Source organism: Bufo bufo, chromosome 5 (genome assembly GCF_905171765.1).
Source record: "Bufo bufo chromosome 5, aBufBuf1.1, whole genome shotgun sequence".
NCBI classification, from domain to species: Eukaryota; Metazoa; Chordata; class Amphibia; order Anura; family Bufonidae; genus Bufo; species Bufo bufo.
The window spans coordinates 211,625,952-211,645,029 of NC_053393.1; the positions used below are offsets into that span (position 1 = coordinate 211,625,952).

The 19,078-nt window shown below is 41.7% G+C and overlaps 1 protein-coding gene across 5 annotated transcripts in view; it reads right to left on the reverse strand.

Moving 5' to 3' along the window:
* Positions 1-19,078, reverse strand: part of TPK1 (thiamin pyrophosphokinase 1) — a 781,125-nt gene that overhangs the window by 357,286 nt on the left and 404,761 nt on the right. For 4 of the 5 annotated variants that reach the window (XM_040432719.1, XM_040432720.1, XM_040432717.1 and 1 more), the window contains exon 7: positions 11,342-11,488. The exons of the other annotated variant lie outside the window; for it this stretch is intronic. In XM_040432719.1, the coding sequence (XP_040288653.1) occupies positions 11,342-11,488 (147 nt within the window). The remainder of the gene's footprint in view (positions 1-11,341; positions 11,489-19,078) is intronic. 5 annotated transcript variants of the gene reach the window in all.

Genomic DNA, 19,078 nt, shown 5'->3' on the forward strand with positions numbered 1-19,078 from the left:
TGGATAACAATTCTTTTTTTATTCTGCACAGTTATGGCAGGCCATTAGAGCTCACAGTTTATTGGTCAGAGGAGAAGTTAATGTTTAATTATTTGAGGACAAAGTCAAGAGGGATGTTATTACAAAATGATGTAATATCGCTTATGATAAGATATCGGTTATGAACAACAGTTTTGTTAGGTGGAACAGGCTTGATTCAAATACATCTGTAGGGAAATGTTGGCATGCTTTGACTCTCGCACCCAAGGTTTTACAGGACCATTCATATTATACCTCACAGCTGAAAGAAAGGGGTATCCAGCATCCAATTTCCAGATAAATGCAGTCTTTATTTCATCCAGGAAAAACAATCCCAACAGCAAAGGATACAGTATACAAACTACGTGTTTCGGTCATGCAACTTGCCCTTACTCATGGTTTACTCCTCACTTATTGTATTATACATCACTTATTGTATATAATACTCAGAAAAGGTTGTATTAATACAGATTTTAGGTAGATAACACCTGCCCCAGAGTTGGAGATGACGGAGCAGACTTGATCCACATGACCTAAAGGTGCCTAAAACTATTTAGATACTGGGATAGTGTAAAACAGATATTAGAGGGTATGTATCAAGTAACATTGAAGTTTGATATCTCTACATGTATCTTAGGTGATGGCTCCAATATTTTAGCACCATAAGATATTATATCATATAATATACAGTAGTATTCTAAAAAAGTGCTGTTTTTGATAAAAAGGGGAATCATAATTCATCAGAAGGATCTGCCACTTTATTTCGGTCTGGAAGAGGCTAAAGACAGACAATACAATTCTCGAGAAATGAAAATCAATGTCGGTAGGACGCAGAGTAAATGAATATTGGATAGAATGGCTTGTGAAATTTCATGAGGCCATAATTAGAGATGAGCGAATTTTTCAAAAATTCGATTCGGCCAGTTCGCCGAATTTTTAGATAAAATTTGTTTCGATCCAAATTTATTTGCGGCGAATCGCGTTAAAAAACGGCTATTTCCTGGTTACAGAGAGCCTTTATAGTGGTGTAGAACACTGTGCCTTGCAGTAACACGCATAGGAAGTCTGCTGTGGTAGTGAAATAATACTGTGAGTGAGTACGACATGCAGATGACAGGCGTCGCCCTTAGAATCACTATTACTTTACATTTGACCCACTCACACGTGTTGAGACATGAAAGACTATGTATTTACAAGTGCACTACCTTTGTGACACTAACAGTGCACACCAAATACAGTCTGGTGATCCAGCACGCAGTTAGTGGAGCCAGCCAGGCAGCTTTTCAGCCCAGGCTGTATCTCCAGTGATCTCACAGCTACAATTTGACTATTACTAGCCACAATGCAGACACAGCTGATAGTTTTAAATGTGTGTTAGTTCTAAGGCTACTTTCACACCTGCGTTAGGTGCGGATCCGTCTGGTATCTGCACAGACGGATCCGCACCTATAATGCAAACGCTTAGATCCGTTCAGAACGGATCCGTTAGCATTACCATGAACAAAAAAAAAAATTGTTTTTTTGTTCTTGTTCATGATAATGCAAACGGATCCGTTTTGACTTTACATTAAAAGTCAATGGGGGACGGATCCGTTTGAAAATTGAGCCATACTGTGTCATCTTCAAACGGATCCGTCCCCATTGACTTACACTGTAAGTCTGGACGGATCCGTTTGCCTCCGCACGGCCAGGCGGACACCCGAACGCTGCAAGCAGCGTTCAGGGGTCCGCCTGCTGAGCGGAGCGGAGGCTGAACGCTGCCAGACTGATGCATTCTGAGCGGATCCGCATCCACTCAGAATGCATTAGGGCTGGACGGATCCGTTCGGGGCCGCTTGTGAGAGCCTTCAAACGGAACTCACAAGCGAAGCCCCGAACGCTAGTGTGAAAGTAGCCTAAATAGTACATTTTAAGGAGAAACAATAAATGTTAAATTTTAGACAACCTAATAACACGTGTCAACCCAGAGACAATCACTGGCCCTAGTGACCAATTGTAAATACATAGCCCTTAGAATCACTGCACACTTCACTTATTTGGGCAGTCACGGGGCCAAAACTGACCAAATAACTCAAGTATGAACTCAGCCTTACAGGTCGATGTTAGCGCCAAGCAGAAGCGCACTCCTTTTACACTGTCATCAGCTGATTCCACATTGACGTCTACAGAACCTGTTCTATTAAATGCTTATACAAGTAGGGCCCCCCTGACAGAGTGGAGAGGGTGTCAGCAGTAAGTTTGTGTTGACGTCACTGATTATTCCTCTGATCTGTCAGAACAATAACCCCTAAAAAATGGATCCTGTCTGTTGAGCATCCGCCTTCACTCGGTCACCATTTGTTCAGTAATCTATCAGTATTGCTAAAGCCCCAAAAAAAACAGGAGTGGATCCAAAACAAAAATGACACGTGAATGGAATATTTGCATGTCTTCTGTGTTTTGTACCCCCTCCTGCTTTTGGCTACCAATTCACAAGCCAATTCTGATTCAAAATAGGGACCATGTCATGCAGACCTTACAGCTGTTACACAGACAGGATCCGTTGTGCGTATCATTTTTCCTTCCTTCTGACAAATCAGAAGAAGGGTTAAATGATGATGTCAGCAAGGCTGAAAGGCAAAATAGTGGCCCAGTTATGAAGTGGGGAGGGTGGGAACAGCATGAGAAGTCCACAGAGTGGCCCTAAGACATAGTGGTGAGGTTGTTGCAGCATGAGGAGGCCACGGAGTGGCACAATGACAGAGTGTGGAGGTGGTGGCAGCAGCAGCATCAATTCAGGAGGAGGCCACAGAGTGGCAAAATGACAGTGTGGAGGTGGCGACAGCATCAGGAGGCCACAGAGTGGCAAGGTGACATAGTGTGGAGGTGGCAGCAGCATCAGGAGACCACAGAGTGGCAAGGTGACATAGTATGGAAGTGGCAGCAGCATCAGGAGACCACAGAGTGACCCGGTGACAGAGTGTGGAGGTGGGTGGAAATACCAGTACCAGCTGAAGATGGTAGGTGAAAGAAGGAGCACTTGGCATCAGATGTGTGGCATCAGGCGGGTGGCAGCATCAGAATAGTAGCTGAGGCAGGTAGCTAGAAGAAACTGGTCTCTTTTGTCAAAGTGGTCGTGTGGCACCATGGATGATCTAGTCTGATGCATCAGGCATTGGTGGGTGGAAATCCTGGCTGATCCACAACTGATTCATCTTGACAAAGGTCAGTCTCTCCACATTTTGGGTGGACAGGTGAGTTCTTCTTGGGGTAACTATGGCCCCCGCTCTGATGCCACATTACTGGCTGGGCAGGACAGCTTTTCCAGGGCAAACTCGGCTAGTTGTGGCCAAAAATCCAGTTTAGCTGCCCAGTAGTCCAGCGGATCTACAATGATGGCTGGAAAGGTGCACTCCAAGTATGCCACCACCTTCTGGTTCAGGTTCTGGTCTATGTCTAGCTGCTGGGGAGTAGTTTCTTCACTATGCGGGTGAAGAAAGCTGCTCATCAGCGACTCTAGACTCAGGCTGCTGCTGCTGGAGCTGGTACTGCCCCTGCCACCCCACCCCTCCCCAGCAGCCACGGCAGTGGAACGTGAGCGCAGAGAGCCCCCCCGGTCAGACCTGCGAGAGGATAGATGATGGCGCAGATAGGCAGCAGCCAACTGACTACATAGGATGTCTCTATAGTAGTTTTGTTTATCCTCCCTCTCAGCGGGTGTAAAAAAGGCCCCCATTTTGGACCGGTAGCGAGGGTCCAACAAGGTGGAGAGCCAGAAGTCATCCCTCTGCCGAATGGTGACAATCCGGCTGTCACTACGCAATCGAGCATGCACCGGGCCATTTTTGCAAGTGAATCGGAGGGACTCCCTGCCTCCATCTCCACTGCAAACTGCCATGGTGTGTCTGGGTCCTCTGCCTCGTCTTCCTCATCACCCTGTAGCTCCGCTGGCTGCTCCTGCTCCTCCTCTCCTGTCACTTGTGTGTAAAAACCACCCATTACACTACACATTGCTTGTGCTCCAATGTCCTCCTCCTCCTCCAGTTCAGCCCCCCCAGGATTCGATATCTTGATAACGGACACAGAGCTGTTTCTCCCCTGTGTGACTCAGTTTACCCAGGCAAACGAGGTGTAGAACAGCGTGGCACCGCCGTGCCCTGCACATGTGGTATGCTGTGCAGGGCACGACATAAATTGTCCCTGCAGTGGAGGCTGAGGACACGGTGGAGAATGAAGAGGTAGAGGCCAACATTGTCACAGGACCAACAGCGTGAAAATGTGAAGGCGGAAGCGGCGTCACATGGCCAAGTTGCTGGTGTGGCTGGGCAGGAACCACATTTACCCAGTAGGCCGTAAAGGACATATATTGTCCTTGACCATAGTTACAGTTACCGACCAATTTTTCCAAAAAAGGCTGTATTACAAACAAATTTAATCACTGAATGGCTAATTGTCGTAATTTTGTTCATACAGAAGAAAGTCAACAATTACCCATCTATTTTCCCCATAAAGGCTGTTGCACAAAAAAAAAATCACCAATGAATGGCTAATTGACGTAATTCGGTTCATACAGAAGAAAGTCAACAATCACCCATCAATTTTACCATATTCTTTTTCCTATTAATACACCCCCAAAAAATAAATATAACAATCACAAATCACCACAGAACGGCTAATAGGACGTACGTATCTTTCCTATTAATGCACCCTGTAAATGGCTGTAGTACAATGGAACTTCACAGCTCAATGGCAAATATATATTTTTTTTGCCATTAATACACGGCAAAAAAGGCTTTAGAACATATAACTGCACCGCTGAACGGCGAATAGGCCCTTCTTTTTTTTCCACTTATGCATGCCACAAAAGGCTTTAGAACATATAACTGCACCGCTGAACGGCAAATAGGCCCTTATTTTTTTCCACTTATACACGCCACAGAAGGCTTTAGAACATATAACTGCACCGCTGAACGGCAAATATATTTTTCTTTTTCCACTTATACACACCACAGAAGGATTTAGAACATATAACTGCACCGCTGAACGGCAAATATATTTTTCTTTTGCCACTAATACACGACAAAAAGGGCTGTAATTTTCGCACTTCGCCACGCAACGGCTAATAAGCCCTTTTTTCCCACTAATACAAGCCAAAAAATGCTTTAGAACATATAACTGCACAGCATAAGGGCAAATAAGATGTAGAAATATTTCCTTGTAATAAACCCTGTTAATGGCTGTATCAAACAGCACTTGTACCCCAATAACAGGAACGATTTGCTGGAATTAAAGAGCTGTATAATGGTAATTTGGGTCCCCAGTCCGTGCAGCAAGGTGTAATAGGATTGTTCCTATTACCCAGCTGTAACCTCACCTACTGAACCCTGTTCTACATAAATGCTGTGGAATAATTCCTCTCTATCCTTTCGCTACACCTTGAATAATCTTTCCCTGAACTTGTAAATGGCTTTTTTAGCACAATTAAGTTTTTTCTAGCACTGTCCCAAGCGCCTGCTGACATCTCTCCCTGCACTACACTGGAAAATGGCAGAATTCAAGATGGCTGAGGATTTTTATAGGGCTGTGACATCACAGGACTGGCTGGCTGCTGATTGGCTGCATGCATGGCATTATGGGTGATCCCACCTTCCCAGAGTTCCTTGCTTCATGTCCTCACACGTGCAGAAGCCATTTTAGGAAAAAATGTGATTCATTACCACGAAGCGTGAGGAAATTTGGATTCGGTGCAAATCGATTTTTTCCTGAAATTCGGATCGAATTCCACTTTGTCAACTTCGATTCGCTCATCTCTAGCCATAATCATAAAAGTGTTTTCCGTTTTTTTTTTTCTCCTCCAATAGGGGGTGAGGGGATCTTTTTATGTGGTTCTTGATTATTTTAGTTTTTTACCAGTCCTTGTTTTTGTATGTATTGTTTTTCCAATAAATAGCTTATCTACCTTGTCATGCAGTGATACATTATTGCCACAATGTGAGTACCATTTCAATCCTTATGTTATGACTAATGGATGTAACACATGGAGTTCAGTTTAAGAGCTACATTTATAGGCAGATCAGTTTTCCCATTAGTCAATGTGATCTATTGTTTAGAGCAATCATTTTTTAAATGAATGTACTTCTGAAAATATTGTGTTGCCTTTCAAATAAGAAATGGCGTTAAATTTCTTAGCCAAGTCTGCTATCATCGATCATGGCGTGTACATGTGAACTACTGCCTGTTGGCGCCAGCGTACCAGCCTTAGGTATCTCTGGCTCATTAGTCTCTCAGCTGAAAATACAAGGTTAACTTTCAAAGAAATAGGTTTCAGCATAAGAGATTTATTAAGGTGGTAGATCGTTTTGATTGTACTAGTTACTTTGTCATCTGACTGGGAAATGACAGTCCAGGAAGCAAAATTCAAGGTGACATTAATAACATATTTTCTCAGATTTCTAATAGATTTAAAAAAGAGACCATTCTAAAAGCATAATTTTTATTAGGCTCATTGAAGTAGCAAAATCAGTGCAATTTTAGCAGATTTGGGTTTTGTCCAATCTTAAGAGTATTCTATCAGTTCAGGCATGATGAAGATGAATATTTTCTTGAAGGTTAGCACTAGTAGTTTACATTTCTTGGTTGTGGGTGGGGATGGTCAAAGTGATCTACCATATCCCATCACTTCAAAGAATAAAATATATCTAATGGGATACAGTGATCAAGCAGCTGCATCCAGGCAGAGAGTGAATGAAGAGGTGGCTGCCCAGCTGTTTTCGCAACTGTTCTAGAAGTGAATGGGGAGAGCCATGAACTAGGCATCCACATTGGAATATTCTGTGGATATGCCACAAATGTCTATGATGAAAATACTCCATTAAGGTATTTGGCAACCTTTTTTGCATTTTGCGTTAATATGACCTGGATCTGGCATTCATTATGTGATAGGGAACTGAAATTACCAGTTCTTTTTCTGTCACCATGTGACAATTTATCCTTCATTTAAAAGGCTAGTTCAAAATGGCCACCACAAGTGGACAGAAAATGCCCATGTCTCTGGGCTCTAACTTGTCATTTACATTAATCTGAATATTTTTACTTTTTAAATGAAAGTAGCTTTCCAGTTATAAATTTAAATGTTCTATGATATAAGTATTCTGCCAAAATATTTAGTGATGTGTGTATTATCTTAGTTTCTTATTCCTTTCTATCCAAAAATTCCTGCATTTAATCCTTTCTGTTCTGTCACACAATCTTACATTGACCCCACCATTAGGCTCCTAGTGTCATTTCTAGTCATTAGTTGTAAAGACAATGGTCCGGAACTGCTGAGCAGTGTGAAGCCGCATCAAGACATAAAAAGGGTGCGCTTCCATGATAGCAAAGTAGAATACAACCTAATCCCAATATGACTGCCAATACTGAAATTCTACACACCACGGTACTAGAAAATAATGAAAATAATGCATGAATCCCTGAATACATAATGTTCACATAGATGACCTAATTCTGATCAATTGAGCCAAAAGACAAAAAGCAGAAGCGCTTTATAGAAAGGGAAAGTATGAATTATATCTAAGATGTACATAGATTTTTGATGCTTTTAGAAGAGACTTATAAGACGCTCCATTCATCAATGTGCCTCCAGCAGTTTAATCCTTCTTGTAACGCTTCTATTTGAGCACCTACCTAAACCATATTTGCATTATGTATACTATGTCCACAAAGTTTAGTTACAAAACTAAGCTTCCTTGAAATAAATTAAGCACCTCAATAGGATCTGTTCTGCATTATTTATCTGAAACTGTGAAGCTAGGTACTGCACTTTCCATTTCAAGATGTATTTCACGGATGAGAGCTAAGTAATAGCAGACAGGCACTATTTGATGCAAGCTTTGCATGTCATGGCATTATTGCAATTGACAAATACAAATAAAAGATCTTGTATAGCAATAAAGAGACAAATCTAAACTCAAAATGCTAAATGAATATACAATTTTTAAAGGGGTACGTCCATCAATTTCTTAACATATTAACGGCCAATATGTGAATATTCAATGTATTTTTTTTACTACTTCATGTCCTGACTCTTTAACTTTCTTTTTGTATGGGCTTGTAGTACAGCAGACAGTCTAGCTTAACTCTCTCAGTCAGACCATCAGTCAGACCATCAGTCAGACCTGAGAGAGCCTCCTTCTAGTCACTCAATTAGAGGATCACACATTACAGTAATCCTTCAGTGGGAATATTTTATATAGGCCTATCAAGAGAGCAATAGAGCTATCATAATGTTATCCCTGCTTTGCAGATAACGTTTATCCCTCCAGGCAGCAGTAAACTGACAATGGATTACCTCTATATGGGAGGTCTTATCATTTGTTCTGACTGCTCAAGAAGGACAAAATTCTATATGTAAGAGAACATCACAAGCAGGACCCTCTCCCGTTCTGTACTAGTTTGTAATTTGTCTTGTTCATCCTTATTGCAAATATTTTGTGTTATGTACAGCGGGTGAAATAAAAATTGAACAGGTCACAAATTAAATAATAGTAAATATATTAGTAAAGGTGCTATTGACATGAAATTCTCACAAGATTTTGGCAACAACCCATCCAATCCACACAGGCAAAGAAATAAAACCATAGCTGTCCATAAATGAAGCTATATGTAATAATGAGAAATGACACAGGGAAAAAGTATTGCACATGTGAAGAAAGAGAAGTGCAAAAAGCCATGGAAAGTCATGACACCAGCTCAAATTTATCAGTAATTAGAAAGCAATCAGCTGGTTAATCTGATGGCCTATAGAAAGGTGTCTTATTACCAAGGTGCCACAGAAGAAATATGTCATGATGGGTAAAACCAGTAAGCTCTCTCAAGACCTTTGCAACCTTATTGTTGCTAAACAAACTGATGGTACTGGTTACAGAAGAATTTCTAAACTACTGAAGGTTCCAGTGAGCACTGTTGGGGCCATAATCTGAAAGCGGGAAGAACATAATTCCACCATAAACCGGCCACGACCAGCTGCTCCCCGCAAGTTTTAAGACAGAGGAGTGAAAATAATTATCAGAAGAGTTGTCCAAGAGCCAAGGACCACCAGTGGAAAGTAAGTAATGCACTCAACCTCCATAGCCTGTAAGCACGCTCACCACGCAAGACTCCATTGCGGAACAAAAAGCATGTTCAAGCACGATTAAAGTTTGCTCAACAACATTTAGACAAGTCTGGGAAATACTGGGAGAATATAGTCTGGTCAGATGAGATCAAAATGGAACTCTTTGGATGCCATAATACACAACATGTTTGGAGGCCAAAAGGCAAGGCATATCACCCCAAGAGCACCATACCAACAGTGAAGTTTGGAGGTGGGTACATCATGGTGCGGGGCTGTCTTTCAGCATATGGACAAATGTACCGAGACATTCTTGATAAAAATCTGCTGCCATCTACCAGGGTGATGAAGATGATCCCAAACACACAGCCATGGAAACTCTTCTGCTAGAATGGCCCAGCCAATCACCTGATCTGAATCCAATAGAAAATTTATGGAAAGAACTAAAACTCAGACTTCATAGAAGGAGCCCACGGAACCTTCAGGATTTGAAGAGTGTTTGTGTGGAAGAATGGGCCAAAATCACACCTGAGCAATGCATGCGACTAGTTTTTCCATACAGGAGGCGTCTTGAAGCTGTTATCACCAACGTAGGCTTTTGTACGAAGTTTTAAATACATTTCAGTAAGAGTGTTCAATACTTTTTCCCTGTGTCATTTCTCATTATTATATATAACTTAGTTTATGGACACCAATGGTTTGATTTCTTTGCCTGTGTGGATTGGATGGGTTGCTACCGACATCTGGTTAGTATTTCATGTCAATAGCACCTTTAGAAATATATTTACTTAGAAAATTGGTGACATGTTCAATACTTATTTCACCCGCTGTTTATATACCCCCTTTTCATAAATACAACACCATGGAATGAATGGCACTTTATAATAATAATAATAATAATAAATAATAATAATCTGCAGGCAGCATGTTATAGAGCAGGAGGAGCTGAGCAGATTTAATTACACCACACCGCCTCTACAAAGGTGACGACGCGCGGGTAATTTTGAAATGGAAGCAGTGCTTGCACGAGCGCCACTTGCCCCTCAAAAAGCTGATTAGCAGGGGTGCCGGGAGATGCACCCTCGCCCATATGATATTTATGACCTATCCCAAGGATAATAATCAGCAATACTAAGCCACTGCAGAACCCCTTTAAGTAATTATCTGATATTATAAAAGATTTTTTAAGAGGCATTACTATTGTCTTTGGCATCACAACACAGCACCTTGTATATGAAAGATAAAACCAGGTAACAACATGAGCACAAAAGACATTATAAGGCTACATGCACACAATCGTATATATTTTGTGGTCTGCAAACCGTGGATCTGCAAAATACAGATACTGGTCATGTGCATCCTTAACTTTCCTCGGTCCCTATTAAAAAAATGGTTATTCTTGTCGGCAAAACAGACAAGAATAGAACATGTTCTATAATTTGCAGAACGGCTGTATGGATGTGGACAGTATGCGTGTGCTGTTCACATTTTTTGCAGCCCCATAAAAATTAATGGGTTTGTATGAGAGGCAGTAAAAATGCAGATCGGATGCAGACCAAAAATATGGACATGTGCATGAGGCCTAAGGCCTCGTTCTCATTTCCATTTTTCACTGACGTGTGCTGTCTGCATTTTTGCATTTTCCCCTGACAGCACAGCTACCCATTGATTTTAATGTCTGTGCACATATCAGTATTTTTTTTACTGATCGTGGGTCAGTGAAAAACATCACATAGACATGCACGCCCATTATAGTGTAGGAGTCTGGGAAAAAACATGGACATAACATGGACGGCACTTGTGTTTGGTCCCTTTTTCACTTACCACTAATATGAGATGCTTTGCTCTGGAAATTACGGTAACTTTCAGCTGAGCACTCTCCATGGAATACAGATGACACACAGAGGGCAAAAGACCAAATATGGACATCTTCACAGATAAAACATGTACTGATTTTTTTTTGCAGACATCAAATGGACATGGAAATGTGAATGAGACGTTAAACTGTTAATCATGTACTGAACTCAGAATATTTCTTTTGTAGTATTTCCAGCTCCCAGCTTATTTGTGGATATTAATGTACTGAAAGTGAGTTAGGAACAAAATTTATAGACCAGGTGAAGTTTTCTATGATCGGGGAAAACACAAATGTCATATAAAAATCAATAAAACCCCACAATGTGACAAAAACGCCTATCACAATGATTGTCAGGCAAGCGACAGTGTGGTACTTACAGGCTGCAGAAGATAGATAAGGGATGATTCCTGAATCACTATTACTGGGATGCAGGAGATTTTGACAGCATGATAGAGTGTCTCTACTGAAGCCATAATCTGGTCAAAACGTCCCCCTAGTCCACCCAATGCCACAATGATATCGACCTTAAAAAGCAGAGAAAAATAATTTAAGATCAACAGAAAATAATAATAGATGTGAAATATCACTATACATCCCAAATGTGGAATGTATAAAAAAAATAAGTCATAGTCATAGACACAGGCGGATTATGCAATAAAATAAGATAAAATGAGTCACTAGGTTTCAATGGTACTTGCGCTGCAGGTCTCCCAAAATGAAGTGGGTTCTTCACAATTGTAAAATTGTTTCACTTTCACTGATCCGGCGCAATACAATGCCAATGTTTAAGGTGAATTCAAACTAAGCAGGGCTTGAGGTCGAATTCAATGTTCATCCCTTTGGGTTGAAGGGTGCCTAGTTTATATAAAGTCAAATAAAGTGGGCCAGATAAAGTGAATACCTGCATTTGTGAAAAAACGCTCTGTGTGAATGAGGAGCAGCGCGGTCCCACTATATTAACACAGGCGGATTATGATTGGAGCTATGTGAGCTCCAGCATTAGGCTCCTGCTTCTGGGTGGTGGTGTGGTGGGGGCTATAACAATCAGTTATGGAGTGACAGCATCAGCGGTAAGAGACAGTGTGAGGAAGGGGCTTCAGTGATACAGTCTGGGGAGTGCAGATATCTTGTAGTCTGTATTACATTTTAGAGAAGGACTACTGTGCTGCAGTAAGTGAGATATCTACTCAATTTAGCGATTCAGTCCAAATCACGCTAAAGTAAGATGGAGTAACATCTAATAGGAGGGGCATGCCTTTTAATAAGTTTGTTGCATTTTTGGCTGTCCATGTACCAGAAAATCAACTAGGAACTGGTGTACTCCATAGTGCTTCCGTGGGGTTCCGTGCCTCCGTTCCGCACCGCAGCTACGGCCTGCATCCGTGATGCGGTGAACACACGGCCAGTGCCCGCATTTTGCGGGCCTGCTGTTTGCGGGCCGCAATACGGCCAGGCCCGGGCAACGACCGTGTGCATGAGGCCTAAATCTGTGAGGGTAGAGGGAAACCACACCCCTCTCGCTAAGCCATGCACGTTTGAGTGGCAGAAAGTGACCAAAAGTCACTCATTTCTGCTGGAACAGACTACCAGTGTTGGTTGCCTACCACATTTTTTCACGTTACACCAACAAACTTAAATGTATTTTATTGGGATATTTTATTTATGTGATAGACCAGGCATGCTCAACCTGTGGGCCTCCAGCTGTTGCAAATCTACAACTCCCAGCATGCCTGAAAAGCTTACAGCCATCAGCCTACAGCAGGGCATGGTGGGAGTTGTAGTTGGAGGGCAAAAGGTTGAGAATCCCTGTGATAGACCAACACCACAAAGTAGCAAGTATGTGTGAAGTGAAAAGAAAATGATACATGGTTTTCAAAATGTTTAATAAAAAATCTGAAAAGTGTGGCGTGCATTTGTAATCAGCCCCCTGTACTCTGATACCCCAAAATAAAATCCAATCTGGCCAATTGCCTTCAGAAGTCACCTAATCAGTAAATAGAGTCCATCTGTGTGTTATTTATTCTCAGTATAACTACATCTGTTCTGTGAAGACCTCAGAGGTTTGTTAGTGAATATTAGTGATTAAACAGCATCATGAAAACCAAGGCACATACCAGACAGGTCAGGGATAAAGTTGTGGACAAGTATAAAGCAAAGTTAGGTTATAAAAAAATATCCCAAGCTATAAATATGTCATAGAGCACCGAAAATGGAAGGAGTATGGCACAACTGCAAACCTACCAAGACATGGCCTTTCAATTAAACTGACAGCCCAGGCAAGGAGAGCACTAATTAGAGAAGCAGCCAAGAGACACATGGTCACTCAGAGATCCACAGCTCAGGTGGGAGAATCTGTCCACAGGACAATTATTAGTCATGTACTCCGCAAATCTGTCTTTTATGGATAAGTGGCAAGAAGAAAGCCATTTTTGAAAGCAAGCCATAAGTAGTCCAGTTTGCACTGTGCCACAAGCCATGTAGGGAACACCGCAAACATGTGGAAGAAGATGCTCTTGTCAGATGAGACCAAAGTTTAACTTTTTGGACTAAATGCTATGTGTGGCGGAAACGAACACTGCACATCACATTGGACACGCCATCCCCACCGTGAAACATGGTGGTGGCAGCATCATGCTGTGGAGATGCTTTTCTTCAGCAGGCACTGGTAAGTTGGTCAGAATTGATGGGTAGATGGATGGAGCTAAATACATGGCAATCCTGGAGGAAAACCTTGTAGAGACTGCAAAAGACTTGAGACTGGGGCGGAGGTTCACCTTCCAGCAGGGCAACAACCCTAAACATACAGCTAGAGCTACAATGAAATGGTTTAGATCAAAGCATATTCATGTGTTAGAATGGCCCAGTGAAAGTCCAGACCTAAGTCCCATTGAGAATCTGTGGCAAGACTTGAAAACTGCTGTTCATAGACGCTCCCCATCCAATCTGACTGAGCTTGAGCTATTTTGCGAATAAGAATGGGCAAAAATGTCAGCCTCTAGATGTGCAAAGCTCAGATAGAGACATATCCCAAAAGTCTTGCAGCTGTAATTGCAGTGAAAGGTGGTCCTACAAAGTATTGACAAATGCACGCCACACTTTTCAGATTTTTAGGTATTAAAATGTTTTAAAACCATGTATCATTTTCTTTTCACTTCACATATGCGTGCTACTTTGTGTTGGTCTATCACATAACATCCAAAAAATATATATTTAAAAGGGTTGTCCCACAAAAACTATTCTACAGTTTTCAAACCAACACCTGGATCTTAAAGCTTTTATAACTGCAGGTAATTAAAAATGTAGGATAGCCACTGAGTTATTCAATAAAATGTGTCTGTACAGCACCACTTGCTGTTTTTCTCTTTTTTCTTTGTCCAGCTCACTGAGATGGCCGCACATGCTCACTTTCATCCTTCAACTGCCTCCTAAGCTGTGATCGGGAGATAGGGAGAGCATGGACACGCCCCTAGAGCTGGAGGAGAAAAGACACGCCCCTTGAGCCGTTAGCTTGATATAAATCTAGCAAAGCAATGAATGGGGAGATCTCTTCTATTATTTTACATTAGTCATGGGATAACCCCTTTAAGTTTCTGGGTATAACGTGAAAAAATTTGGAAAAGTTCAAGGGGTATGAATACTTTATCACTGCAATTCTACATGCAGCATAATACAGTCCTGATCAAAAGTTTAAGACCACTTAAAAAATGGCATGTTGGATCTTAACAAGGTTCCAAGTAGAGCTTCAACATGCAACAAGAAGAAATGAGAGTGAGACAAAACATTTTATGAGCATTAAATTAATTGAAAATAACGATTAAACTGAAACAGGCTGTTTTTCAGCTGATCCAAATTTTAGGACCACATGTCTTTAAAAGGCCAAATCTGTGCAAAGATGTGGCTTCATTGTCATTTTCTGTCAGGTAGTCACACGTTGTGATGGCAAAGGTAAACAAACTCTCCCTTTTTGAACGTGGTCGGGTTGTTGAACTGCATAAGCAGGGTCTCTCACAGCGCGCCATCGCTGCTGAGGTGGGACGCAGTAAGACAGTCATTTGGAATTACTTAAATGATCCTGAGGGTTATGTAACAAAAAAGTAAAGTGGAAGACGCAAAAAAATTTCATCAGCACTGAGCCGGAGGATCCAATTGGCTGTCCGTCAAGACACTGGACGATCCTCGAGCCAAATTAAGGCCCTTACTGGTGCTGACTGCAGCCCCATAACCATCAGATGGCACCTGAGACTGAAGGGCTTAAAAAAAAAAAAATATATGTCTTCAAAGACCTCGTCTCCTTGAACGCCACAGAACTGCTCGTTTGGACTTTGCAAGAGAGCACCAAACATGGGACATTCAAAGGTGGAAGAAAGTTTTATTCTCTGATGAGAAAAAATTTAACCTTGATAGTCCTGATGGTTTCCAACGTTACTGGCATGACAAGCAGATCCCACCTGAGATGTTTTCTACGCGCCACAGTCGAGGGGGTGCCATAATGGTCTGGGGTGTTTTTTCCTTCAGTGGAACAAGGGAGCTTCAGGAAGTGCAGGGGTTTCAAACGGCCGCTGGCTATGTCCAGATGTTGCAGAGAGCATTCCTCATGACTGAGGGCCCTCGTCTGTGTGGTAACTACTGGGTTTTTCAACAGGACAACGCTACAGTACACAATGCCCGCAGGACAAGGGACTTCTTCCAGGAGAATAACATCACTCTTTTGGCCCATCCTGCGTGTTCCCCTGATCTAAATCGAATTGAGAACCTTTGGAGATGGAGGGCAAGGGAAGTTTACAAAAATGGACAACAGTTCCAGACAGTAGATGGCCTTCGTGCGGCCGTCTTCACCACTTGGAGAAATTTTCCCACTCACCTCATGGAAACGCTTGCATCAAGCATGCCGAAACGAATTTTGGAAGTGATAAACAAGAACGGTGGAGCTACTCATTACTGAGTTTATGTTTGGAAGTTGGATTTCTGTTTTGGGGGGGGGTTCGTTTTTTTTGGATGTGTGGTCCTAAACTTTTGATCAGCTGAAAAACAGCCTGTTTCAGTTTATTCGTTGTTTTCATTAAAGGGTTTCTATCACTTCGTATGCCATAATTAGCTCTCAGACACTAGCGATCCGCTAGTGTCTGCTCTGGCCAACCATCCTAATATAAGAGCTTTTTGGGCAGCCGTTTTGCTAAAAAATAACTTTTATAAATATGCTAATGAGCCTCTAGGTGCTATGTGGGCGTCATTAGCACCTAGAGGCTCCGTCTACCTTCATACACAGCCACCGCCCAGCGCGTCCCTCCAGCCCGCCCATCTCCTGATGAATGCGATCCTCCGTGTGACGCAACGGACGAATTCTCGCGCATGCGCCGTGCGCGGCTGTATTCGGCGCATGCGCAGAGAATGTCTGACCGCTTCCCTGCTCAGACATCTCCACTGCGCCTGCGCCGATGACGTCATAGTGCTCCAAGGAACAGGCGCAGTGGAGATGTCTGAGCAGGGAAGCGGTCAGACATTCTCTGCGCATGCGCCGAATACAGCCGCACACGGCGCATGCGCGAGAATTCGTCCGTTGCGTCACACGGAGGATCGCATTCATCAGGAGATGGGCGGGCTGGAGGGACGCGCTGGGCGGTGGCTGTGTATGAAGGTAGACGGAGCCTCTAGGTGCTAATGACGCCCACATAGCACCTAGAGGCTCATTAGCATATTTATAAAAGTTATTTTTTTAGCAAAACGGCTGCCCAAAAAGCTCTTATATTAGGATGGTTGGCCAGAGCAGACACTAGCGGATCGCTAGTGTCTGAGAGCTAATTATGGCATACGAAGTGATAGAAACCCTTTAAATTGAATGCTCAAAAAATGTTTTGTCTCACTCCCATTTCTTCTTGTTGCATGTTGAAGCTCTACTTGGAACCTTGTTAAGATCCAGCCATGCTAAATATGATTTTTTGCTATTTTTTAATTGGTCTTAAACTTTTGATCAGGACTGTATATATATATATATATATATATATATACATATAGAGTTGCAAGAAAAAGTATGTGAACCCTTTGGAATGATATGGATTTCTGCACAAATTGGTCATAAAATGTGTTCTGATCTTCATCTAAGTCACAACAATAGACAATCACAGTCTGCTCAAACTAATAACACACAAAGAATTAAATGTTACCATGTTTTTATTGAACACACCATGTAAACATTCACAGTGCAGGTGGAAAATGTATTTTTTTTGGACAGCAGTGGCTTCCTCTGAGGTATCCTCTCATGAAATCCATTCTTGTTTAGTGTTTTACGTATCGTAGATTCGCTAACAGGGATGTTAGCATATGCCAGAGACCTTTGTAAGTCTTTAGCGGACACTCTAGGATTCTTCTTCACCTCATTGAGCAGTCTGCGCTGTGCTCTTGCAGTCATCTTTACAGGACGGTCACTCCTACAGAGAGTAGCAGCAGTGCTGAACTTTCTCCGTTTATAGACAATTTGTCTTACCGTGGACTGATGAACAGCAAGGCTTTTTTAGATACTTTTATAACCCTTTCCAGCTTTATGCAAGTCAACAATTCTTAATCGTAGGTCTTCTGAGAGCTCTTTTGTGTGAGGCATCATTCACATCAGGCAATGCTTCTTGTGAAAAGCAAACCCAGAACTGGTGTGTGTTTTTTATAGGGCAGGGCAGCTGTAACCAACACCTCCAATCTCATCTCATTGATTGGACTCCAGTTGGCTGACACCTCACTCCAATTAGCTCTTGGAGATGACATTAGTCTAGGGGTTCACATACTTTTTCCACCTGCAATGTGAATGTTTACATGGTGTGTTCAATAAAAACATGGTAACATTTAATTATTTGCCTGTTATTAGTTTAAGCAGACTGTAATTGTCTATTGTTGTGACTAAGATGAAGATCAGATCATATTTTTCATGACCAGTTTGTGCAGAAATCCATATCATTCCAAAGGGTTCACATACTTTTTCTTGCAACTGTATATATAGAAAAAAGAAAAAAAAAAGAGTGGCAGGACAGTCTAATAGAAAAACAAGCGGGTGCACCTAGTCCAGATGGGAATAAGCAAACCCAATGTATAAAATGAGAAAAACGGGCAGCACTCCATAAAATAAAATGAAAAAGAAATGTATTCACCCATTAGGCAATGCGACGTTTCAGCTCAATGCTAGAGCCTTCCTCAAGCAATGTGTTCAGACAAAGTGCTCAGTATATATAGCAAACTCAATTAATGTGCCAAAATACATCAATTAACAAACAGTCATAAAAATAAACAGTGACATGTAATAAATGTACCAACATGATACATATCAAATATAAGAGTAATTACAATACATGATAAAAAGCTGATCGATTAGCAAAAAGCATTACAAACAACCATGATTCTCAATACAAATACATAAATCATTATAAATTACATAATTGTGTGACATGTGTACTCAATTAACTAAAGTGACAAGTGCTTACTGCATGATGTATCAAAAGGAGAGGGGAGGGAGGAGAAAACAGGGGTATGGCGGCGTCCAGCTACCCATCGCCTGCTTCGGCGTGCCCCATGTCAGGATGACGTATGCTGCTTTTATCATAACCAAATGACAGGCGTATCTGTGCGTCTGCGCCCTATGTTCTTGATGTCCTTGCGGCCATATTGGATGAGGGAATATCACATGGACAATCTAGCGCATACATATCGCACATCATAATAACTAAATTAAACAAGTCTACTGGCATGCATTATAAGCAGAAGTATTACTACTAGGGGACATGATTGGGGGCACCGTCAGGGACAGTATTTTCTCAGGGCAGTTATTTTTTAGGGAACTGTGTGCCAATAATTATTAAAGGTTAAAGGGGGCACTGTGGAAGGAGGGATCCAAGCTGAACTCTTGCATCAGGGCCCATGAGCCTTTAGTTATGCCCCTGGGTAAAATATGTACCATAACTGTACACTAACTATATACATTTTATAAGAAATATATATTTTTAAGGATTATTGGAATATACAAGTGCTTTAATCCTTTCTTAAAAAAAAAAAAAAAAAAAGATCACTGTTCCAAACACATAGGAGGAATCATAGCATTTATACCAAATGTAAAAAGAAACCCCTAAAAATTTGCA